At 41.8% G+C, this 26,999-nt stretch overlaps 1 protein-coding gene across 5 annotated transcripts in view; it reads left to right on the top strand.

Moving 5' to 3' along the window:
- Positions 1 to 26,999, top strand: part of KIDINS220 (kinase D interacting substrate 220) — a 186,845-nt gene that overhangs the window by 115,150 nt on the left and 44,696 nt on the right. For 4 of the 5 annotated variants that reach the window (XM_068108196.2, XM_068108192.2, XM_068108193.2 and 1 more), the window contains 3 exons: positions 15,574 to 15,752; positions 15,866 to 16,086; positions 16,837 to 16,953. In XM_068108196.2, coding sequence (XP_067964297.2) covers positions 15,574 to 15,752; positions 15,866 to 16,086; positions 16,837 to 16,953 — 517 coding nt within the window. The remainder of the gene's footprint in view (positions 1 to 15,573; positions 15,753 to 15,865; positions 16,087 to 16,836; positions 16,954 to 26,999) is intronic. The other variant, XM_068108197.2, reaches the window with a different exon arrangement.

Raw genomic sequence — 26,999 nt, 5'->3', positions numbered from 1 at the left:
ATATATATATATATATATATAATATATTATATATATATATTATATATATATATATATACACTAGCTTGGCTCGCCTCACCACGCCTCGTTGTTACTGAGGAACAGGCTTGTTTTAGCTGAGGATAATGACTGTACCTGAGTTGCTGTGTTGTTATGATTTACACTAATCATAATACAAACAATTATTTTTCACAAATTTATTTGTTGTGTTTGTGATATTACATTTTTATAAGCAATTTAGTTTGAAGATTTAGGTTGAAAAAAAAAAAATTCAAAGAACGAAACCCTCAGCACATACATACGGGAGGGGGGGGGGGCGGGGGTGGAGGGGTAGGTGCAGACTGGAAGTTTGGAACGATTACACCTCACCACCACGTAATGGAAAACACCTCACCACCACATAATTCAAAACACCTCACCACCACGTAATTCAAAACACCTCACCACCACGTGATTCCAAACACCTCACCACCACGTGATTCCAAACACCTCACCACCACGTGATTCAAAACACCTCACCACCACGTAATTCAAAACACCTCACCACCACGTAATTCAAAACACCTCACCACCACGTGATTCAAAACACCTCACCACCACGTGATTCAAAACACCTCACCACCACGTAATTCAAAACACCTCTCCACCACGTAATTCAAAACTCCTCACCACCAAGTAATTCAAAACACCTTACCACCACGTAACTTGAAACACCTCAGCACCACGTGATTCAAAACACCTCACCACTACGTTATTAAAAACACTTCACAACCACGGAAACAAAAGTTTGAGGGAGTAAGTAATTCAGTGACAACACAGACACTGCCCAGATATGCAGATATTTTGATAGACGACTGTACCTGAGTTGCTGTTTTGTCATGGTTTGCACTTTACACCAATGAGGGAGTAAGTAATTTCATAATACATTTCATATATATAATATATTATATTTCATCTATCTATAATTCCAGTAATCTCTGTGTGTGTGTGTGTCTGTCTGTCTGTATGTATGTATGTATGTATGTATGCGACCGCTGTTTCTCGACAACTACCGGTCCGATATACTTGAAACTTGCCAGGTATATTGCTGGGGACCCGAGGATGTGCCTTTTCAAGGTTTGAAATTAATCGGACAAGTGGTTCCCAAGGTATGGTCACCGTACTCGCAAGCCGTTCGCTTTGGCTTTGCGAATGGACCAAACCATTTCATGTAAATAGAGGGGGGGGGTTCTGTGGTCGTTGCGAATGGACCAAACCATTTCATGTAAATAGAGGGGGGGGGGTTCTGTGGTCGTTACTGCCACGTGGTTTCAAAGTTTTTTTTTGTTGTTGTTGTTTGCACGCATGTTTTTTTGCACGCACGTACGGGCAAGCACGTACGGGCGTGCCCGTACGTGCGGGCACGCCCTAGTATATATAATATAAGTAATTTCATATATTATGATGTTTGTATATCATAATACAAACAATTATTTTGCACAAATGTATTTGTAATATACGTGATATTACATTTTATAAACAATTTTATAAACAATAGGGAATTTTTTTCAAAAGGAATACCCTTAGGACATACCCACAGGAGAGATAGGTGCATACAAGAAGTTTGGTATGATTTCACAAAAGTTTGAGGGAGTAGTTCAGTGACAACACAACACAGACACTCCACAGATACAGTGCATTCAGAAAGTATTCAGACCCCTTCACTTTTTTCACATTTTGTTATGTTGCAGCCTTATGCTGAAATCGTTTAAATTTATTTTTTCCCTCATCAATCTACACTCAATACCCCATAATGACAAAGAGAAAACAAGATTTTAGAAAGTTTTGCAAATGTGTTAAAAATAAAAAACTGAAATATCACATTGACATAAGTATTCAGACCCTTTGCTATGACACTTGAAATTTAGCTCAGGTGCCTCCCATTTCTCTTGATCATCTTTGAGATGTTTTTACACCTTGATTGGAGTCCACCTGTGGTAAATTCAATTGATTGGACATGATTTTGAAAGACACACACCTGTCTATTTAAGGTCTCACAGCTGACAATGCATATCAGAGCAAAAACCAAGCCATGAGGTCGAAGGAACTGCCTGCAGAGCTCAGAGACAGGATTGTGTCGAGGCACAGATCTGGGGAAGCCTACAAAAAATGTCTGCTGCATTGAAGGTTCCCAAGAGCACAGTGGCCTCCATAATTCTTAAATGGAAGAAGTTTGGGACAACCAGGACTCTTCCTCGAGCTGGCCGCCCGGCCAAACTGAGCAATCGGGGGACACTCCACCGATCTGGGCTTTGTGGCAGAGTGGCCAGACGGAAGCCTCTCCTCAGTGAAAGACACATGAAAGCCCGCTTGGAGTTTGCATAAAAGCACCTCTAAAGGACTCTCAGACTGTGAGAAACAAGATTCTGTGGTCTGTTGAAACCAATATTGAACTGTTTGGCTTCCGTCTGTCCGCAAGGGGCCCGCAAGTTAGCCTGCAAGGCTAACCCCCACTGTAGTGGGGAAAATGGCCTTAAAACGATCATTCATTCATATTCATTCAATCTTTACATTGTATGTTGTAGATGACATTCTTTCTGTCAAATTTGTTCACCTGGTCTTTTGGCTTTGACAGCTATGCTCGTAAGGATGTTTGTGATTTGTGGGTGATGTTGATGTTGTACTCACATAGAATGCGGCTTGTGGTTTCAGAAGCGTGTTGTATGTATGGAAGTGCCACCGTGTGTGGTGATCATTAATCAGTGAAAACCGCACTCCGCACACCGCCAACTACAGTTGTGGTTGGATGGTTGTTGTTGTAGTTGGATTTTTCGGCGACAAGATTTGATAAATGCATTTGGGTAGTGGTTTCCTCACAGTAGTTGAGTGACGTGCAGCATTTCCCTCTGGCGTTGTTCATGGTCACTGCAGTGTGTTTTTGCACGATCTACTAAGCTGCGAACACAACTTCTTTTGTGGCAGGTGGGATGACCACTATGGTAATCCAATACTTTGTCTGTGTTAGTAGGTTTATGGTACACCTGCGTGTGTAGCTTGCCATTTCCCTCTTTGGAAAGATGTGCATCCAGGAATGGTAGAGACCCAGCCTGTTCTACTTCACATGTAAATTGTATTGCTGGTCATGTTGAATTTATCTTTGTGTGGAAACGGTCAACATCCGCCTTCTTTATGATCACAAATGTGTCATCAACGTACCGCAGCCACAACCTCGGAGAAGGATCACCATGTAGTGTTCGATCTTCAAAGCGTTGCATCACCAATTCGGCGATGAGCCTTGAGATGGGTGAGCCCATCGGGGTTCCTTCATGTTGATGATACGAGCAACAGTACCCACCCTACGGGCAGGGCTTCAATTGGGAAGTCCAAATGAAAAGGTAAAATATCAGAAATTGAAGGCTTTTTTTATTTTAAACGATTCATATAAACATCCGTTGAATCATACCACACGCAAATCATCAAAATCTAAACAGTACATGGCTAAACAGTACATAGACGATCACCACGTACGTCTCGCATCTCGCTCGCTCTCATGTTGTCCCGATAATGATCCTTCCGCAGGTTCACCGACGGAAACCTTGTTACAACTTTTACTTCCTCTAGACTAGACAGTCAAGTTCGCTCATCTTTTCGGTGCACCGGCACGAGCCGAGAATGGCCCGTGCAGGGGCTTATCCGAGGATCTCATCAAACCGTCCGATCGGTAGTAGCGACGGGCGGTGTGTACAAAGGGCAGGGACTTAATCAACGTGAGCTGATGACTCGCGCTTACTGGGAATTCCTCGTTCGTGGGACACTGTCTCAAGCCCCAGTCCCCATCACGGACTGGGGCTCAGGGGTTTACCCGAGCCTGACGGCGAAGGGCAAGGTACACGCTGGCCCGTCCAGTGTAGCGCGCGTGCGGCCCCCCGACATCGAAGGGCATTAAACATTCATTAAACATTAAACGTTCATTAAAGGATTACGAAACAAAAAACATTACGAAATTACGTTCACACCGTCACGTCAAATACTACCGTGAACACATACATCGTCACAACATCGTCACAATGAGAACATCGTCACAATGAACGTTATGCGAACGCGGGAGTCCAAACCTGAGAATGCTGGAGACCAAAGCTGAAATTGGGAAAACTAAATAGCCTATTTTACTCCCAGAGGTCCCAGGATTACCCACCCAAAATATATTTGCGGTCGGTTCAGCAGTTTTTACGGTACCTTCGAACAGACAGACGGACATTTCGTGAATTATAGTAAGATATGGTGCTGTCGAATACAAAGTACGTTGATTTGAAGCAGAGTTGAATGAGTGACATGAGATGACCAGAGCTGAGGTGGCTGTTGCTCGCTAGTTCTTGGTCGTTGTTGATGTATTGTTCTAATGTCTGCGTTGCTAATTTGATGGGTATGGATGTAAATAATGAAACCACGTCGAATGAAATCATTGTTTCATCACTCTCGATGCGGACATTTCTGATGCTGTTGATAAAATCTTTGGCGTTCTTTACATTGTGTGCTGAATGTGTTGTTAAGTGTTTGATTCGGTGGAAAAGCCACTTCGCGAGATTGTAGGTGGGTGCTCCTCGGAGGGCCACGATGGGTCGTAGTGGGACATCGATCTTGTGAATTATTGGTAACCCGTAGAAGCGTGGAATGTCAGAGTCGTTTGGTCTCATCGCGTCCCATTCTTGTTTTGTGATGAGGTTTACATCCCGTAGTTTCTGTAAGGTGGTCACATGACAAACGTATTCCAATCAGAGCTGAGCATCTGGTCACATGACAGGGTGAAGTGATTACGTATGATGTCATTACCGCAGTACGGCGGCTGACTCCGCACACCGCCATTTTAAATCCAATTTCGTTCAGGCCGAACATATCGTCGAACATGTCGTATATCACAATCGCCATGCTCTACCTTTATGTTTTTCATATCGCCTTACCGTAATCGCCTTACTCTACCTTTACGTGAAACACAAACAAAATGATTGTTAAAATGACCATGAAATATCGAAAGCTTCAGCGTTCCGGCTCTTCCAACAATACGGTACGTATAGACCATAGGCTTCATGCCTCACCTTCGGACCGCTTCGGACAAATTAAGCCTAGGTTTCTTAATACAGTCGTGTATCGTTTCAGTAATATCGTTTTCGTTATGAAAATAATAATAATAATAATATCGTAAATATGACCATAACACTTTAATCCCAATGTCATGAATGGAAAGTTCATGGATTGAAGCGTTGTATGATTCATGATCAATGATAAGCAGTGTAACCGTGGAAATAAGGAATTAGCATCAGGTTTTTTGTTTTTTTTATAGCAATATCATTTTCGTAATAATGATAATATAACGTTAATATTATAGTAAATGTAATTTTAACACTAATCCCTTAGTAGTGACTGCAAAGTTACTAGAGGTTAAAATATATCTTCTATATATTAAAGTAGCGGCAGTTTTGTGTCTGGCCATCACGCTACATCATTATGTCTATCTTCAACTAATTACTAAAGTATCAACCAAGCCCGGCTACGCCGCTGTTAGACTTTCAGTCTTATTTTTGAAGGTTAGGTGAAAGCACATTTGAGTAAAAAGGAAAAAGGTTGAAAGATCGTGAAGGAGTATGGTGAATTGCTTCACGAACAGAATGGGGATGGAAAGGGGTGACACAATTGATTTTCTTATGTCTATTATTATCTCACCTGGAACATAGTTCCAGAGAGCTTATGCAATGGTGCATCGTCTGTCCATCAGTCCGTAAACACTTGCAACTTCTTCTCCGAAACTGCTGATGGCATGGTGACCAAACTTGGCGCAAATTATATTTGGTATGTTGCAACTCAAGTATGTTCACAGCATTAAAAAACATCGGGGTCGAAGTCGGTCTACCGGTAGTTCCCCCTTTCCCCCGCCCCCACCCCACCCCCAAAATAGGTATTTGCTTCCTTCTCAGAAACGACACATACAATTCCGATGAAATTTGACAACAACGTTCTGTTCATCACTCGTGATGCAACAACGTTTGTTCATGGCATTAACAAAATCTAGGTCTGGAGGAAACTATGGTCAATGTTTGTCCAGGCTTGACCTCACAAAATAGGTATTTGTTTTCTTTGAAACTTGACCACAACCTTCATCACTTATGATGTACCAAAGTTTGTTCACGGCATTAAAAAAATCGATGGAAAAATTTAATTGAAACATTGTAAAGAACTCCGCATGTGGAATAACGTATGTAAATTAGATGGTATTCATAGAATACTTACCCTGTGCAGTCAACTTGGTGTGAGCAACGTGAGCGTGAACATGAGCGATGACATCATAAATTTATAGTCTCTAAATAATTGTTGGATAGATTATGCTCAATTAAATTTCAAACTTATCAGACTAAGCATTGTCCCTGTCGAATTATGACGTCATAATTATGGCATCAATGACGTCATCGTTATCAACACCTATTCCCCATATGGAGTTATTTACAATGAGCCACGTTTGAATTTTTTAAATGCTGACACGGCACACACTTTACCTTACTGAAATGCAGACACAAATGTTATATTTTCGTCAAAAATCGTCGGAATTTCGCCAAATCTGTTTTGGTCGTGTGTTAATAAACCTCAGTGATTGACAAATCTGAAATCTGAATTTTATTTGAGGTCAAAATGACCCCGTGAGGTCGCTCTGTATTTTCCCTGCTTGTCATGTGCAGTGTGATAATTAATTCCATGCCCACTCCAGAAGACTCTTCTTCTTCACACAATAACAACTTCTAGCTTCCAGACCGTACATCCAATCATCTTGAAATATTGCACACGTGTTACACTTCATGACCTCGACTATAATATAAAGTTTGACGTCGATCAATGAAGCGGTGGTTCAAGAGTTATAATTTTGAAATATTTTCGTTTAATTATTTATATCTGCCAAACCACGTCACCTATCGCAAATTCCAAAGGCCATTTTAGCAGACTGATATGCTGAACACATCTGTGAAGTTTCCCCTCGATCGGATCAAAAATGAGGGAGGAACTAGGTTTTAAAAGTTTATGCTTAAAAACGTCATAACTCCAAAACCATGTGACGCATGATGTCATGCACGCTGACTTTTTTGTTCGTCATGGGTATACGATTCTGCCTGCAAAGTTTGGCCTCGATCTGTTCAGTCGTTTTGGAGAAAATTTGATTTTAGTGGTTTTTCAGGCTTTCCACTCAAAACAATATGGCGTCCGAACCACGTGACCTACGACGTCATAATTTTAGTTCTGCATCAATTTATTTTAGTTCTGTATGTACGTACGTACCCGAATGCTTAACCCTGCCTTTCGCTTCGCGAGCGCAGGGTAACTAGAAGGGCACTCAATAGAGAGCATACCTCCACCTGGTTGGCCATATAACTCAATGCTGAAGAATCACTTAAGAAATTAAATAATTCTCATATCCGAATCCAGATTCAGATCTTCACCAAAATCGAATCGTTACTTCCTTGTCACACACACAACCTGTCCAACAAGTTTCATCCAAATCCATCCATAACCTTTTGAGATATCCTGCTACGTATCGTTTTTGGCCCTATCTCCCAATGGTGAAGAATCACTTTAAAAATTCTAATAGCCGAATCCGGATCTTCACCAAAATCTAATCATTTCGTCCTTGTCATATACACTACATCTCTGCCAAATTTCGTCCGAATCCGTCCACAACCTTGAGATATCTTGTTCAAAAACAAACAAACGGACAGACAGGGGTGAAAACATAACCTCCATCCACCTTTGGTGGTGGCGGTAATGGTGTCATCGGTGTCTTCATTATGACGTCATAATTAGACAAGTACAACGCTGTATCCGATCAGTTTGAAATTTATTGAGCATGTTCTACGCAACAACATAAGAGGAGAATGTAAATCAATGACGTCATAGGTCACGTGATTCGGCATCTATATTGGATTGAACATAAAAACTTTAAAATTCAACTCCTCCAGAATGGCTGACCATATCAATGTGAAACTTCATGCACATGATGCACTGGATATGGAGGTATAGGGTGGTAAGGTTTAACCTAACTGGTCACATGGTCTTGCAGTTATACAACAACAACAACAACAACATGCATTTTAAGGCCATTTTCCCTGCTAGAGCGGGGGTTAGCCTTGCGGTCCCCATGACAATCTTCTCCATTTTGCCCTATTTTCTGCATCTCTCCTTGTTAACCCCCTTGCCCGCATTTCTTCTTCCACCATCTTTAGCCAAGTCTTTCTCGGTCTTCCCCGTCCTCTACTTCCTTCTACATTAATTTCCATCACTCTTCTCAACCAGTCACTTTCATCCTTCCTCAACACATGACCAAACCATCTCAACCTGTTCCTCTTCACAGCATCAATCACAGGCTCTATTCCCATCATTTTTCGCAATTCATCATTTGTCTTCCTCTCTCTCAACGATACTCCGTACATCCATCGAACCATTCGCATTTCCACCCTTTCCAGCCTTCGTTGCTGCTCTACGTTCATTACCCATGTCTCGCTCCCATAGATCATAACACTTCTCACACATGCAGCATACACCTTTCCCTTCAGCTTCAGCGACACTCCCTTGCAGTTATGCAGTTATAACTTGTTATAACTTATAACTTATAACTTATGAGTTAAGTTATAACTCATAACTTGCAGTTATGAATTTTTGAAATCTGAACCATTTAAATTCAACTCTTCCAGGACAGCTGGACAAGTGGAGTGGAAACTTCACACACGTGTTCCCCATCCCTTGGGGATACCGGGATGTTTTTGAATAAATCATAGGTCACGTGTTCTGGCAGCCATATTGCATTGAACCAAAACCTTTCAACAAAACATTTCTCCTGAACTGCTCCATACTTTGAAGTGAAACTTCAAAACTATGAACTAGTCGTTAAGTGGAATACTTAATGTGATCGGACGCATGGTCTGGCAGCTAAAAAAAAAAATTATTGTTTGAAGAAGAAGAAACCCTACATTTTTATCTTCTCCAGCCAGGCATGTGACTTTTCAGTACATCTATTAATTACGTACTGTTTGAATTCGGTGTCATCCAGTCTATTAATTACGTAGTCTATTAATTACGTACTATCGGAATGTACCTTTCGACCCTTTGGACTGCTGAGACCCCGTAGACTTTTGAAGACCCTTAATGCCACCAATACCCCCAAAATATCCTGAAGAATCTTAAATACAACGAAGACCCCAAGGACACAAAAGACCCCCGAGGACCCAAAAGACCCCGAGGACCCAAAAGGCCCAGAGGACCCAAAAGACCCCGAGGACCCAAAATATCCCGAGGACTAAACAACCCAAAAGACCCCAAGGACCCAAAATAACCAAAATACCCCAAAGACACCGTGGAAACAAAAGACCCGAAGGACCCAAAGGACCCTGAGGATTCAAAAGACCCAGAGGACCCAAAATACTCCCAAGATCCACAAGACCCCTTTTACCTTTAATTCGTATTAATATTGTTTTGCAATAACATTAATATAACTTTTATTACCCTCACCTGAGGAGAGGGAATTGCATTTGAGTCCGTTTGTTTGTCTGTTTGTTTGTCCGCACAGAATAAATATGATTTTCTCTGCAACCGTTGGTCCGATTGACAGGAAATTTTCATCGCAGGTGCAACTCCACCTGTAGAATTTCATAATGATAATTATGACGTCATCGGTCACGTGGTTCGGGTGCCATCTTGCAAAAACCGAAAACATTTGCACCTCTTTTTCTCCGAAAGCGCTGAATATAGAAAAATTGAGACCGCTCATTGTGAAGAACTCTCCATGGGGAATAAAATGTGTTAATGATGATGTCATTGGTGCCTCCATTATGACATCATAATTTGACAAGTACAAAACTTGATCCGATCAAGATTAAATTTGTTGAGCGTCTTATAGGCATAAATTGGTTCAGAAAAAAAAAAGATGTCATTGGTCACGTGGTTCGGCCGCCATCTTGGAAAAACCGAAAAACTTTGCACCTCTATATCTCCGAAAGCACCGAATAGAAAAAGTGAGACATGGCTCATTGTAAAGAACTCTCCATGGAGAATAAAATATGTTTATGATGTCATAGGTGCCTGCATTATGACGTCATAATTCGACAAGTACAAAACTTCATCCGATCAAGATGAAATTTATTGAGCATCTCGGAATAAATTAGTTTAGAAAAAAAAAATTATGACGTCATCAGTCACGTGGTTCGGCCGCCATATTTGTTTTAACACAAAACCCTTAAAAACCACTGAAAATACATCCTGGCGAGGGTTTGCAATCTCTGATTGCTCTTTCTTGTTACTTTTGTTATTAGAAGTGGCCTTGGAAAACGCCATGATATAGCTATCTTCACACAGTTATACACCCTAACATGGATTTTGCCCAAGACAGATAACCCCCTTCGGGAGGTGAGATATTATTTCACTTTAATTTATTTTGTCTCTGCAACCACTTGTCCGATCAATGCAAAACCGTACATATGTTATGGATTAGCTATTCTGATATCGGTTTTATAAAGAGGACATCATGGGTCACGTATCTATCTATAATTCCAGTAATCTCTGTGTGTGTGTTTGTCTGTGTGTATGTCTGTGTGTCTGTGACCGCTGTTTCTCGACAACCACGGGTCCGATATACTTTAAACTTGCCAGGTATATTGCTGGGGACCTGAGGATGTGCCTTTTCAAGGTTTCATATTAATCGGAGAAGTAGTTACCGAGCTATGTCCAAAAAACGATTCAACCAATCAGAGAGCAGCGAGCTATCACGTGTGCCGAACGTGCCGAACAGACTCTGCCTCGGACGGCACATTTGAGAGCGTATTCATTTATTTCACGTTGGCAAACTATGTTGGCGTTAAACTATGTTTTAAAACTAATTAAAACTAATTTGCGATTCATCGTAACTGCGATATGCGACCTTCCGGACAGTCAAATGAGGACGTCACTTCCGGACTTACGGATAGTCATAGTGACGACGTACTGATGCTGAACGTGGCGAGCAGACGCTGTAAGGTACGATCGATTGTAGTACACGTTTATAATAACTCTGCCGATACAGGCCCGATTAACTGCAGCGCCATCCGAGCTGCGGCGTCGGGACGATACATTCATTGTACGGTCACATCACGCACTTACGGGCACGCCCATGGGCCCATGGGCACGCCCATGCATGCATGGGCGAAGACATTTTTTTTTTTTTTTTGGCAAGGAACGGGCACCCATGTACGGGCACGTCCTAGGCGAATGGACCAAACCATTTCATGTAAATAGAGGGGGGGGATATAATTTTAGATATATATATAGTACGGGCATGCCCTAGTATGATGAAAGCGGGTTGTATCAAAGCAGGGCAGATTGGATCCTGGTCATAACTGCCCGCAGTTATTAAGTGCCCTACTTCAGGAGGCCAGGTGGCCGGTCTAGTTATTATTATTATTATTATTATTATTATTTGTATCTAAGGCATTGAACAAGGGTATAAAGTTCAGAGGAAATCGGTGACTAACGAGGGAACTGGGTCGGCCTCAAAAAACGTGGTACGAAAAGTCCAGCTAATACTCATAAATTTGCACGAATCTTAAAATAAACTCCAACTAAAAGCACACAGTAAACACATACAGCAAAATAGACAGAAGAAATTCGATAAAAACAATCAGGAATAACTTATCTTTGAGGATACCGGAGGAGCCAGAAGTCACGCGACCGAGCCTGAGGAAACGGGACCCAATTCAAAGTATGTACAGTCACGTGAAAAAGTAAGTACACCCCATGTAAAGTTTTGACTTTTTCAACATATTTCAACATACAGCTATTTGATCTTCATTTCAACAATATTGATAGATAAAGGTGATATAATATAACAAATATCATGAAACATTTACATTTTGTAGTCCATTGTATAATTTAAATAAACATAAATGCAAATTTCACATGTGTAAAAAGTAAGTACACCCCTACATTTATCACTACTTCAAATACCTAAAATTAGAATCAGGTGAAAATCAGGTGCACCATCTCAGGTGCAAATGATTAGAACATCGTTCGAGAGGATCTTGGAGGAACCTGTCTTATTTAAACCTCAGACATTTAGTTTGGTTTGCTCTTTCATGTTGAAGTGTGCGGCGTCACCATGCCTCGATCAAAAGAGCTCCCTGAGGCCTTCAGAAAGAAGGTTATAGATGCCTACGAGTCTGGGAAGGGATTTAAAAAGATCTCCAAACAATTTGAAATCAATCATTCGACTGTCCGGAAGATCATCTACAAGTGGAGAAGATTCCAAACAACTGCCAACTTGTTCAGGCCAGGCCGCCCCAACAAGTTCAGCCCGAGAGCAGAGACCGCAAGATGCTGAAAGAAGTCTCTAAGAACCCCAGAATGTCATCACGGGACCTACAGGTAGCTCTTGCCACTGTTGATGTCAAAGTGCACGAGTCTACCATTAGAAAGAGGCTGCACAAATTTGATCGACTTGGGAGGTGTGCCAGGAGGAAACCTTTGCTGTCCAGAAAGAAAATCAGGGCAAGACTAAAGTTTGCCAATGAACACCTAGGCAAAGACCAGCACTTCTGGAACAATGTGCTCTGGACAGATGAGTCAAAGGTAGAGCTCTTTGGCCACAGTACCAGAAGACATGTTTGGCAAAAACCAAAGACAGCATTTGACCACAAGAACCTGATACCAACTGTAAAGCATGGTGGTGGAAATATTATGGTTTGGGGCAGCTTTGCTGCATCAGGGCCTGGGCAGCTCACCACCATAGAATCCACAATGAATTCTTCATTGTACCAGAGGGTGCTTGAGGATAATGTGAGGCCATCTGTTGGAAAGTTGAAGCTCAACCGAAGGTGGACCTTGCAACATGACAATGACCCTAAACATACCAGTAAATCCACCAAGGAATGGCTGAAAAGAAAGAAATGGAGGGTTCTGGAATGGCCAAGTCAAAGCCCGGAACTAAATCCCATCGAGATGTTGTAGGGGGATTTGAAACGAGCTGTGCATGCAAGAAACCCCTCAAACATCGCACAGCTGAAAGAATTCTGCATGGAGGAGTGGGCAAAAATTTCTCAGAGTCGATGTCAGAGACTGGTAGACAGTTATAAGAAATGCCTACTTGAGGTTGTTTCTGCCAAAGGGGGCAATACCACCTATTAGAGTCAAGGGTGTACTTACTTTTTCCACATGCGAAATTTGCATTTATGTTTATTTAAATTGTACAATGGACTACAAAATGTAAATGTTTCATGATATTTGTTGTGTTATATCACCTTTAGCTATCAATATTGCCGAAATGAAGATCAAATAGCTGTATGTTGAAATATGTTGAAAAAGTCAAAACCTTACATGGGGTGTACTTACTTTTTCATGCGACTGTACCTGTTGTTTTCAAAGTATGTACCCAATTCAAAGTACCTGTTGTATGTTTCTTGTCAACATTTTTGCATGAGCCATGATATGCAGTTATGAAGCAGTGAGGTGATATTTTTATCCCTCTCCGCAAGGAACTCATTAAATATCTGTGATTTCATCCGCACATTTATATTATTTTTGTGCAATACCAGCAGGGAAGCACGTTGGAAACAGCATGGGTCCTTCACCTTGCCAATGACAAGCAGCTCCTTCTTGTCATATTGCAAGTAAGACAGTAACAAGGTCCTTCTGCTTCTTCCCTGCTGAGCTGGAGCTGTTCTTGAAAGTCAATTAAATCAGGAAGTGCTCTGTAATAGAGGCCCATCTTGTCGGGATTATAAATGTCTTCCTCTCTGAAATGCTTCAGGAGGCCAGGAAGCACTGCCTTGACCCAATTGTCTGCTGCAGGCATGTCTGTATCCTGCTTTTCTTTACTGATTTTCTTGTAGACTACTTTATTTCTCTCCTTCCATCCTGACAGCCATCCATCTGTCAGTTTGAAATCATGGTCTCCAAAGCGTTTTGCAAATTCCACTGCCTTCTCCATAAGCGTTCCCCTGATTATTGGAGCATTCATCAGTCTAGCCTGCAAAAAACATCTGAGAAGAGCTTCTTCCACATCACAATTCTTGCAGTCCCGTTTCCCCTTCCGATTCAAATTTTGATTCTGAATTTCAGAAGTATGGAGTCGTTTCTTTTTGAACTCTATCTCACAAGAGCCTACACAATGTTGTCTGTGGAATCATTTATTTTGCTGCAGTTTCATGGCTGGCAGACCATCGCAGCACTTCAAACGTTCACACTCTATGGCCACACTTGAGTCCTTGTGTTGGGGCATTTCGGCAACAAGGCAATGAGTTTAGAAAATTAAATAAGCCCACGTGTGGCGGGAGAGTCAGGAGGCCAGGCTCTGTACCACTTGTTTAACCAATCAATAATATTGCTCAATGCTGGGATATGAATGGCACCTCTGATTTAATTGGTCAATGCTAGATGGCCTGTGCACAAGGTTTTAGTCCTCAGGTAATAAACAACTTAAAGGAAAAACTCTAATAAGTAATAATAAATTTTCTGGAATTTTGATTCCAAAAACTGAAAATCGTTATTCTAATATGAGCAAATATGGTTTTGCTTTTCCCATATTGATTCAAATAGGCTGCTGATTCTATTCACCAGCAATTTTATGAAGTGGAATCCACTATATGTGCATGTACGTATGTCCCTGCAAGAGGCCCTTCTGTCCCTGCAAGAGGCCCTTCTGTCCCTGCAAGAGGCCCTTCTGTCCCTGCAAGAGGCCCTTCTGTCCCTGCAAGAGACCCTTCTGGGGCTGCAGTACTTGCAATTCATCCTGATGAAGGAAAGACACTTTACCATTTGAGGCTTCATTAAAACCACCAATTACATATTGTCCCCCGTCGCACAGCGTAGCGAAAGGGGGACTATGGCTTTCCCCTCCGTCCGTGTGTCCGTGTGTGCGTGCGTGTTTGCGTGCGTGCGTGCGTGGGTGCGTGCGTAAGCGAAGGACCGCATTCGAATTTGGTGTGTGGGTGCAACCCACGTCAAAATCCAAGATGGCCGCCACCATGTATGTCTGATGCCATGTATGTCTTAACCTTGTGAGATGAATATCTTGAAAAATAAGCGAAGTACCAACTTCTAATCTGGTGTGTGGGTGTATCTAGGCATAAGGAAGAAGGCTATTGAAAATTGGGTCGCCACGTCAAAATCCAAGATGGCCGCCACCATATATATGTCTGAAACTTGTGAGATGAATATCTTGAAAAATAAGCAAAGTACCAACTTCTAATCTGGTGTTTGGGTGCATCTAGGCACAAGGACGAACGCTATTGAAAATTGGGTCGCCACGTCAAAATCCAAGATGGCCGCCGCCATGTATGTCTGACCCTTGTGAGCGGAATATCATATCATAGCATGTTTTCTGCGTCTTCCACTTTGTCAACTCATCACTTCACCGACGGGGGACCTAGGCGTAACGCTTGTTTCCTTTAAAAAGTTTTTTGTAACAGTAGAGGGTTGTAAATTGTGTTTATGTGTTTCTTTGTTTGGGCAGCTGGTGCCAATAAGCTGTAAGTTCTAACCTCTTGATTTTTTTTTTCTTGTGCCTTCACTGGACCTGACCTTCACCATGAATGACAGCATTGCCAAGAAGATACCAGTATCTAAGGATGTGGAACCGATGTTGGAGATTGATGGTGATGTTCGTGCATTTGAGATCTTCCTCTCCTCGCGCTCACCCATGCTCACTCTCCATGACATCCGCACGGTGCTCCCATGTACCATCAACCTAGACCCTAAGATTCGTGAGATAATCGCAGGTTTGTGTGCCATCGTGCACTTACCACTATTACTTTCTCGAGGACATGTTAAAAAACTCGAGCAAGACTTGTAACCAGGCTTATTGTCTGTTTGTTCTGCCCACCTGCTGCAGATATCCAGGCAGCACAGGACCAGATTGGCTTGCCAACCTTCACAAGTGCTGTATCAAACATTCCCCGTTCTGCCTCTGTCCTGAGCTGCTCAGGTCGTTCCGGGACCTCCACTGCAGGCCCTGGGGCTTCTTACTTTTCAGTCGTGCCATACCAGTGTGGCCCAACCTATTATGACACACACCAACAACATGATGCACCCCAGCATCCTTTCTACAATCGGGTTGGTGATGATGCCAATATGTTCTTGATATGCTGCTTTTTACCATGTTAGTTGTTCCATACAGTAGGCAGGCACCATTTATTTTGTGACCATTGGCACACATTACGAAGTTTGATTCCATAACTGACGATTTTATTTTTTTTACTTCTTTCTTTCCAGATCTCATTCAAATTCACCAAAGACATCTGTGCTGAATTGTGAATGTGTAGCTTCAAGTTGTAGCTTTAAACTGTTTACTGATCCTCGCAGGAGTTGCTTCTCAACGCATAATTTGCCTTATCTTGGTGATTCGGCTCTCCAAAATTCAACACAATTTCATCCTCATTTTTGAGAACCATGCGCCCATTAACTCCGTTAACCTCCAACACCATCTCTCATATTTAGCGGTGCCTGTTTGTGTCCACTACTTTTCCATTTTTGCATCCTCATCTGCAGCCACAAACGTTTTTGGTCACTGGATTGTGGAGAAACGGCAAGGAATTTTGCCAAATAGGGTATAATCTGGGCGCATGGTGAAGATTGATTTCTGTTGACATTCTCTGCCGTGATCTTCCATAATCCCATTCATAATCACATGGTGCCCTTAACTACAAACCAAACTACCATTTGCCTCCTTATGATTTCTGCTTTCTCCTGTTGTTGTTGTTTTGTTGTTTTTTTGTTGTTGTTTGGTTGTTTGTTTGTTCATTTGTTTTATTTATCCATTTGGAGTTGCCTGTGTTGTAACATCCCGCATGTTCCTTTTCCTAGCCTTACTTTCCTCAATGGTTGTATTGCCAGCCGACTTCATTCACTGGCAATTTGCCTCAGGCCATGCTGTGCTCGCAAAGTAAACGTGGTCTTTTTGCAGATCAGAGTAACCGCCTTGTAAGTACCTCATCAGCCATTAACCCCTCCCCTCTTTTCGCTTGCACCTGATTACAAGTCGTCCTGCCTGCGTTTTCCTTATTTGAGAAAGTAGGGTAGGGAGATGTAGTTATGTGTTGCTTACAAATGTGCAAGACGGTTGGTTTAAATGCAAAGCTGGAAACGGTCCAAGTTTATTGTAGCTTTGCATTTTTCAAATGTCTAAAAGGTAGCAATAATGGAAAGGAAGCATTTTTAAAATGTGCTGACGTGTTATTTGGCGAAGCACAAGTGGTGTACGCCTTTATTTCCGGAACCTATGCTGAGTAATCAAGGCTAAAGCTTCCCTTTTGCTGGTTTTTGTTGTTGTTTTTTAACGAATATTTTTGTACCATTCTCGTCACCAAAAGATGTGAACGAGAGCCTATCTCTTCCATGATGCAAACAAGGAAGCATACGCTTATTAACCTCTCAATACCAATATCCTCTTTGTTTATACAGATAACGCCTAAAAGGTCCGGTTGTCGTTGTTTAGCGAAAATTGTGCAGCATGGATTAACTTTGAATGATTAACTAGTTTTCCGAAGAAGTCTTTACAATTTATTTCCCTCTTCTGCTAAAGAGTTTCATTTGCTGCGATTTATTGCGACAAACTGTAGAACGTTCCTTCAAAAGTTATCATCTTTTAACTTATTTTATGAATTATCTTCCAAAAGGAAAAATGGCTTACAAATGTGCGGGGCCTGTTTTTTTTTTTTTATGGAGGAACCAATGACACTAATTGAGAAGCAACCAATGAACTTCCCACAACAGCCTCCTTTAGATAAGAAAGATAAGTGAAAAAGTACATTTCTTGATACAACTTCAAGGAGTGGCAAGAGTCCCAACGTTTCCAACTTTTAAAGCAAATGTTTGTTTTTTTTCATATTTCCTGCAACTTGCATGATGACCCACATTTGTGATGCGCATCAGTCAGGTTGAAGTTGCAAATGACGTCAGTATTTTGATTAACACCCCCAGACTCCACACCTCCACCAATGTTTCCCCCCCCACCCCTATTCTCCTCTTTCCTATTGAAATTTCAAACCTTATTTTTTTCCACCCTCATCCACCTCTATCTTTAACTTCTTTTCTTTTTTTTCAACTTCTCTTGCAATAATTGCTTCCCCCTTGTAATTATTATGTACAAGTTGGGTCACCCAATCAAGATCGGGTTATTTATGCTTTGGTATTCAGGTTTTATTTTAACCAACTCATGATCATCCAACGGTGGCATGTCACGACCTCAACTGTGAGAAGGGCGGACCTTGGACTGTGCATGCTTGTTGGCCGGAAAAGCCACACAAGTTTGCTTAAGGCGTATTATTTCTTTTTCGCATTAATTGGATTAAGACTTGAATTTTTACCCTCGCTAGAGGAGAGGGTATTGCATTTGAGTCCGTTTGTTTGTTACTTGCCAGAAAAGATTCCGGCAAGTATGTTGATCGGTTGGTTTGTTACTTGCCGGAAAAATTTTCCGGCAAGTATGTTGATCTGTTCGTTTGTTACTTGCCGGAAAAATTTTCCGGCAAGTATGTTGATCTGTTCGTTTGTTTGTTACTTGCCGGAAAAATTTTTCCGGCAAGTATGTTGATCTGTTCGTTTGTCTGTCTGTTTGTCTGTCTGTCTGTCTGTCTGTCTGTCTGTCTGTCTGTTTGCAGCACTGCGTCTACACCGTTGCACGGCGAATCGCCAAACTTTGCACACATATTGGTCTTGCCCTGGAATAGACTGTGCCCAATTGATGACGTCATCGGTGACGTGGTTCGGCCGCCATCTTGGAAAAACTGAAAAACCTTGCACCTCTATATCTCCGAAAGTACTGAACAGAAAAAATTGAGACATGGCTCATTGTAAAGAACTCTCCATGGGGAATAAAATATGTAAATGATGACGTCATCAGTCACGTGGTTCGGTCGCCATCTTGGAAAAACGGCAAAACGTTGCGCCACTATATCTCCAAAAGTGCTGAACAGAAAAAATTGAGACATGGCTCATTGTAAAGAACTCTCCATGGGGAATAAAATATGTTAATGATGACGTCATATGTCACGTGGTCGGCCGCCATCTTGGAAAAACGGCAAAACTTTGCACCACTATATCTCCAAAAGTGCTGAACAGAAAAAATTGAGACATGGCTCATTGTAAAGAACTCTCCATGGGGAATAAAATATGTTAATGATGACGTCATCAGTCGCGTGGTCGGCCGCCATCTTGGAAAAACCGAAAAACCTAGCACCTCCATATCTCCGAAAGTGCTGAATAGAAAAAATTGAGACATGGCTCATTGTCAAGAACTCTCCATGTGGAATAAAATATGTTAATGATGACGTCATCGGTCACGTGGTGCGGCCGCCATCTTGGAAAAACGGGAAAAAAATTCACCTCCATATCTCCGAAAGTGCTGAATAGAAAAAATTGAGACATGGCTCATTGGAAAGAACTCTCCAGGGGGAATAAAATAAGTTAATGATGACGTCATCGGTCACGTGGTTCGGCCGCCATCTTGGAAAATCCGAAAAACGTTGCACCTCTATCTCCAAAAGTGCTGAACAGAAAAAATTGAGACATGGCTCATTGGAAAGAACTCTCCAGGGGGAATAAAATATGTTAATGATGTCGTCATCGGTCACGTGGTTCGGCCGCCATCTTGGAAAATCCGAAAAACGTTGCACCTCTATCTCCAAAAGTGCTGAACAGAAAAAATTGAGACATGGCTCATTGTAAAGAACTCTCCGTGGGGAATAAAATATGTTAATGATGATGTCATCGGTCAGGTGGTTCAGCCGCCATATTTGTCCTAAATGGCCGATAAAAAAGTAAATTCCGGCAAGTCCTCGGTCTCTGACCGATTTTTCATCTGTCTGTCTGTCTGTCTGTTTGTCTGTCTGTCTGTTTGTTTGCAGCACTGCGTCTACACCGTTGCACGTAGAATCGCCAAACTTTGCACACACATTGGTCTTGCCCTGGAATAGACTGTGCCCAATTGATGACGTCATCGGTGACGTGGTTCGGCCGCCATCTTGGAAAAACCAAAAAACGTTGCACCTCTATATCTCCGAAAGTACTGAACAGAAAAAATTGAGACATGGCTCATTGTAAAGAACTCTCCATGCAGAATAAAATATGTAAATGATGACGTCATCAGTCACGTGGTTCGGTCGCCATCTTGGAAAAACGGCAAAACGTTGCACCACTATATCTCCAAAAGTGCTGAACAGAAAAAATTGAGACATGGCTCATTGTAAAGAACTCTCCATGGGGAATAAAATATGTTAATGATGACGTCATATGTCACGTGGTCGGCCGCCATTTTGGAAAAACGGCAAAACTTTGCACCACTATATCTCCAAAAGTGCTGAACAGAAAAAATTGAGACATGGCTCATTGTAAAGAACTCTCCATGGGGAATAAAATATGTTAATGATGACGTCATCAGTCACGTGGTCGGCCGCCATCTTGGAAAAACGGCAAAACTTTGCACCACAAAATCTCCAAAAGTGCTGAACAGAAAAAATTGAGACATGGCTCATTGTAAAGAACTCTCCATGGGGAATAAAATATGTTAATGATGACGTCATATGTCACGTGGTCGGCCGCCATTTTGGAAAAACGGCAAAACTTTGCACCACTATATCTCCAAAAGTGCTGAACAGAAAAAATTGAGACATGGCTCATTGTAAAGAACTCTCCATGGGGAATAAAATATGTTAATGATGACGTCATCAGTCACGTGGTCGGCCGCCATCTTGGAAAAACGGCAAAACTTTGCACCACAAAATCTCCAAAAGTGCTGAACAGAAAAAATTGAGACATGGCTCATTGTAAAGAACTCTCCATGGGGAATAAAATATATTAATGATGACGTCATATGTCACGTGGTCGGCCGCCATCTTGGAAAAACGGCAAAAATTTGCACCACTATATCTCCAAAAGTGCTGAATAGAAAAAATTGAGACATCGCTCATTGTAAAGAACTCTCCATGGGGAATAAAATGTTAATGATGATATCATCGGTCACGTGGTTCGGCCGCCATATTTGTTCTAAATGGCCGATAAAAAGTACATTCCGGCAAGTCCTCGGTCTCTGACCGATTTTTCATTTGTTACTTGCCGGAAAAGATTCCGGCAAGTATGTTGATCTGTTCGTTTGTCTGTTTGTCTGTTTGTCTGTTTGTCTGTTTGTCTGTTTGCAGCACTACATCCACACCGTTGCACGTAGAATCGCCAAACTTTGCACACGTATTTGTCTTGCCCTCTAATATACTGTGCCCAAACGATGACGTCATCAGTCACGTGGTTCGGCCGCCATCTTGGAAAAACGGCAAAACTTTGCACCACTATATCTCCAAAAGTGCTGAACAGAAAAAATTGAGACATGGCTCATTGTAAAGAACACTCCATGGAGAATAAAATATGTTAATGATGACGTCATAGATAACGTGGTTCGGCCGCCATTTTGGAAAAACCGAAAAACTTAGCACCTCCATATCTCCGAAAGTGCTGAATAGAAAAAATTGAGACATGGCTCATTGAAAAGAACTCTCCATGGGGAACAAAATATGTTAATGATGACGTCATCAGTCACGTGGTTCGGTCGCCATCTTGGAAAAACGTCAAAAATTTGCACCACCATATCTCCAAAAGTGCTGAACAGAAAAAATTGAGACATGGCTCTTTGTAAAGAACACTCCATGGAGAATAAAATATGTTAATGATGACGTCATAGATAACGTGGTTCGGCCGCCATTTTGGAAAAACCGAAAAACTTAGCACCTCCATATCTCCGAAAGTCCTGAATAGAAAAAATTGAGACATGGCTCATTGTAAAGAAATCTCCATGGGGAATAAAATATGTTAATGATGATGTCATCAGTCACGTGGTTTGGCCGCCATCTTGGAAAAACCGAAAAACTTTGCACGTCCATATCTCCGAAAGTGCTGAATAGAAAAAATTGAGACATGGCTTATTGAAAAGAACTCTCCATGGGGAATAAAATATGTTTATGATGACGTCATCGTTCACGTGTTTCGGCCGCCATATTTGTCCAAAATGGCCGATAAAAAGTACATTCCGGCAAGTCTTCGGTCTCTGACCGATTTTTCATCTGTCTGTCTGTCTGTCTGTTTGTCTGTCTGTCTGTCTGTTTGCAGCACTGCGTCTACACCGTTGCACGTAGAATCGCCAAACTTTGCACACACATTGGTCTTGCCCTGGAATAGACTGTGCCCAATTGATGACGTCATCGGTGACGTGGTTCGGCCGCCATCTTGGAAAAACCAAAAAACGTTGCACCTCTATATCTCCGAAAGTACTGAACAGAAAAAATTGAGACATGGCTCATTGTAAAGAACTCTCCATGCAGAATAAAATATGTAAATGATGACGTCATCAGTCACGTGGTTCGGTCGCCATCTTGGAAAAACGGCAAAACGTTGCACCACTATATCTCCAAAAGTGCTGAACAGAAAAAATTGAGACATGGCTCATTGTAAAGAACTCTCCATGGGGAATAAAATATGTTAATGATGACGTCATATGTCACGTGGTCGGCCGCCATTTTGGAAAAACGGCAAAACTTTGCACCACTATATCTCCAAAAGTGCTGAACAGACAAAATTGAGACATGGCTCATTGTAAAGAACTCTCCATGGGGAATAAAATATGTTAATGATGACGTCATCAGTCACGTGGTCGGCCGCCATCTTGGAAAAACGGCAAAACTTTGCACCACAAAATCTCCAAAAGTGCTGAACAGAAAAAATTGAGACATGGCTCATTGTAAAGAACTCTCCATGGGGAATAAAATATGTTAATGATGACGTCATATGTCACGTGGTCGGCCGCCATTTTGGAAAAACGGCAAAACTTTGCACCACTATATCTCCAAAAGTGCTGAACAGAAAAAATTGAGACATGGCTCATTGTAAAGAACTCTCCATGGGGAATAAAATATGTTAATGATGACGTCATCAGTCACGTGGTCGGCCGCCATCTTGGAAAAACGGCAAAACTTTGCACCACAAAATCTCCAAAAGTGCTGAACAGAAAAAATTGAGACATGGCTCATTGTAAAGAACTCTCCATGGGGAATAAAATATATTAATGATGACGTCATATGTCACGTGGTCGGCCGCCATCTTGGAAAAACGGCAAAAATTTGCACCACTATATCTCCAAAAGTGCTGAATAGAAAAAATTGAGACATGGCTCATTGTAAAGAACTCTCCATGGGGAATAAAATATGTTAATGATGATATCATCGGTCACGTGGTTCGGCCGCCATATTTGTTCTAAATGGCCGATAAAAAGTACATTCCGGCAAGTCCTCGGTCTCTGACCGATTTTTCATCTGTCTGTCTGTTTGTCTGTTTGCAGCACTACGTCTACACCGTTGCACGTAGAATCACCAAACTTTGCACACGTATTTGTCTTGCCCTCTAATATACTGTGCCCAAATGATGACGTCATCGGTCACGTGGTTCGGCCGCCATCTTGGAAAAACCGAAAAATTTTGCACCTCGATATCTCAAAGTGCTGAACAGAAAAAATTGAGACATGGCTCGTTGTAAAGAACTCTCCATGGGGAATAAAATATGTTAATGATGACGTCATCGGTCACGTGGTTCGGTCGCCATCTTGGAAAAAGCGAAAATTTTTGCACCTCCATATCTCCGAAAGTCCTGAACAGAAAAAATTGAGACATGGCTCATTGTAAAGAACTCTCCATGGGGAATAAAACATGTTAATGATGACGTCATCAGTCACGTGGTTCGGCCGCCATCTTGGAAAAACCGAAAATTTTTGCACCTCCATATTTCCGAAAGTCCTGAACAGAAAAAATTGAGACATGGCTCATTGTAAAGAACTCTCCATGGGGAATAAAATATGTTAATGATGACGTCATCAGTCACGTGGTCGGCCGCCATCTTGGAAAAACGGCAAAACTTTGCACCACGAAATCTCCAAAAGTGCTGAACAGAAAAAATTGAGACATGGCTCATTGTAAAGAACTCCACATGGGGAATAAAATATGTTAATGATGACGTCATCAGTCACGTGGTCGGCCGCCATCTTGGAAAAACGGCAAAACTTTGCACCACGAAATCTCCAAAAGTGCTGAACAGAAAAAATTGAGACATGGCTCATTGTAAAGAACTCTCCATGGGGAATAAAATATGTTAATGATGTCATATGTCACGTGGTCGGCCGCCATCTTGGAAAAACGGCAAAATTTTGCACCACTATATCTCCAAAAGTGCTGAACAGAAAAAATTGAGACATGGCTCATTGTAAAGAACTCTCCATGGGGAATAAAATATGTTAATGATGACGTCATATGTCACGTGGTCGGCCGCCATCTTGGAAAAACGGCAAAACTTTGCACCACTATATCTCCAAAAGTGCTGAACAGAAAAAATTGAGACATGGCTCATTGTAAAGAACTCTCCATGGGGAATAAAATATGTTAATGATGACGTCATCAGTCACGTGGTTCAGCCGCCATATTTCTCATAAATGGCCGATAAAAAAGTAAATTCCGGCAAGTCCTCGGTCTCTGACCGATTTTTCATTTGTTACTTGCCGGAAAAGATTCCGGCAAGTATGTTGATCTGTTCGTTTGTTTGTCTGTCTGTTTGTCTGTTTGTTACTTGCCGGAAAAGATTCCGGCAAGTATGTTGATCTGTTCGTTTGTTTGTTACTTGCCGGAAAAGATTCCGGCAAGTATGTTGATCTGTTCGTTTGTTTGTCTGTCTGTTTGTCTGTTTGTCTGTCTGTTTGTCTGTTTGCAGCACTACGTCTACACCGTTGCACGTAGAATCGCCAAACTTTGCACACGTATTTGTCTTGCCCTCTAATATATTGTGCCCAAACGATGACGTCATCGGTCACGTGGTTCGGCCGCCATCTTGGAAAAACCGAAAAACGTTGCACCTCTATATCTCCAAAAGTAATTAACAGACAAAATCGAGACATGGCTCATTGTAAATAATTCTCCATGGGGAATAAAATATGTTAATGATGACGTCATCGGTCACGTGGTTCGACCGCCATCTTGGAAAAACGGCAAAACTTTGCACCACTATATCTCCAAAAGTGCTGAACAGAAAAAATTGAGACATGGCTCATTGTAAAGAACTCTCCATGGGGAATAAAATATGTAAATGATGACGTCATATGTCACGTGGTCGGCCGCCATCTTGGAAAAACGGCAAAAATTTGCACCACTATATCTCCAAAAGTGCTGAACAGAAAAAATTGAGACATGGCTCATTGTAAAGAACTCTCCATGGGGAACAAAATATGTTAATGATGATGTCATCGGTCACGTGGTTCGGCCGCCATCTTGGAAAAACCGAAAAACTCTGCACCTCCACATCTCCAAAAGTCCTGAATAGAAAAAATTGAGGTTTGGCTCATTGTAAAGAACTCTCCATGGGGAATAAAATATGTTAATGATGACGTCATCGGTCACGTGGTTCGGCCGCCATATTTGTCCTAAATGGCCGATAAAAAAGTACATTCCGGCAAGTCCTCGGTCTCTGACCGATTTTTCATCTGTCTGTCTGTCTGTTTGTTTGTCTGTGCGCAGCACGACGTCTACACCGTTACACGTAGAATCGCGAAACTTTACACACATATTGGTATTGCCCTGGAATAGACTGTGCCCAATTTTTAACTGTCGGCCCAAGGCCTCCGTTATGACGTCATAATTTGATAATCCGACAAATACAAAACTTCATCCAATCAAGATGCAATTTCCTGAGCAACATGATGGCATAAACTGGTGGAGAAAAAAAAAATGATGACGTCATCGGTCACGTGGTTCGGTCGCCATCTTGGAAAAACCGAAAGACTTTGCACCTCTATATCTCCGAAAGCGCTGAATAGAAAAAATTGAGACATGGCTCATTGTAAAGAACTCTCCAGGGGGAATAAAATATGTTAATGATGATGTCATAGCTGCCTCCATTATGACGTTATAATTCGACAAGTGCAAAACTTCATCCGATCAAGATGAAATTTCTTGAGCATAAATTGGTGGAGAAAAAAATTATATTGATGACGTCATAGGTCACGTGGTTCGGTCGCCATCTTTCAAAAACTGACAAACGTTGCACCTCGATATCTCCAAAAGCGCTGCATCGAAAAAATTGAGGCATGGCTCATTGTAAAGAACTCTCCATGGGGAATAAAATATGTTAATGATGATGTCATAGGTGCCTCCATTATAACGTCATAATTCGACAAGTACAAAACGAAAAAAAAAATAATGATGACGTCATCGGTCGCGTGGTTCGGCAGCCATATTTGTTTTAACACAAAAGCCTTAAAATCACTGAAAATTCATCCTGGTGAGGGTTTGCAATCTCTGATTGCTCTTTTTCTTGTTTAGATATGTTTTCAAGGTCATATCTGCTCAGAGTTTTTGATTTATTTCACCTTTTTAAGTTTGGCTTGTAGTTTTGCCACAAGTTCATGATCTATCCCACAATCTGCACCGGTAGGTGTGTCGGCAGATTGTGCAGCACTTGTCCGTCTTCTGTTCATTAGAATGTTGTCAGTCTGATTTCTTGTTTCCCATAAGGTGAAGTCCATGTGTCGGGTCTATGCTTGGCTTGTTTGAACCGCTTGGCTTGCTTGAACCGTGTGTTTGCAATTACGAGATCATTCTCCACACACAACTGCAGCATTCACTTCACTGGCTTATTTCAGATTCCAAGTCCATGCTTTCCTGCAATCCCTGGTGCTCCTGCTTCTTCAATTTTTGCATTCTAGTCTTCCATTATAATTAATACATTCCAGTCACCTTTTTCAAGATTGAAGAAAATAATCCTAACCCCCCTCCCCTGCCCCCCCCCCCCCCACCCCACCTTCCCTTCCCTTAATCTTAACCAGGGGGTGGGCCAAGCCAGACACACCAATCATGGCCGTGTCCCAGAAACTCCAACTAGCTAAATGTTGCTGGGATTTCACATGGTTATCATTGTTGAGATCGTCATGTGTCCTGTGCCCGCTCCATGAA

Source organism: Myxine glutinosa, chromosome 2 (genome assembly GCF_964187855.1).
Source record: "Myxine glutinosa chromosome 2, kmMyxGlut1.1, whole genome shotgun sequence".
Classification (NCBI taxonomy): domain Eukaryota; kingdom Metazoa; phylum Chordata; class Myxini; order Myxiniformes; family Myxinidae; genus Myxine; species Myxine glutinosa.
Note: the sequence above shows the minus strand (reverse complement) of the source record. Positions and strands in the feature narration are given on the sequence as shown.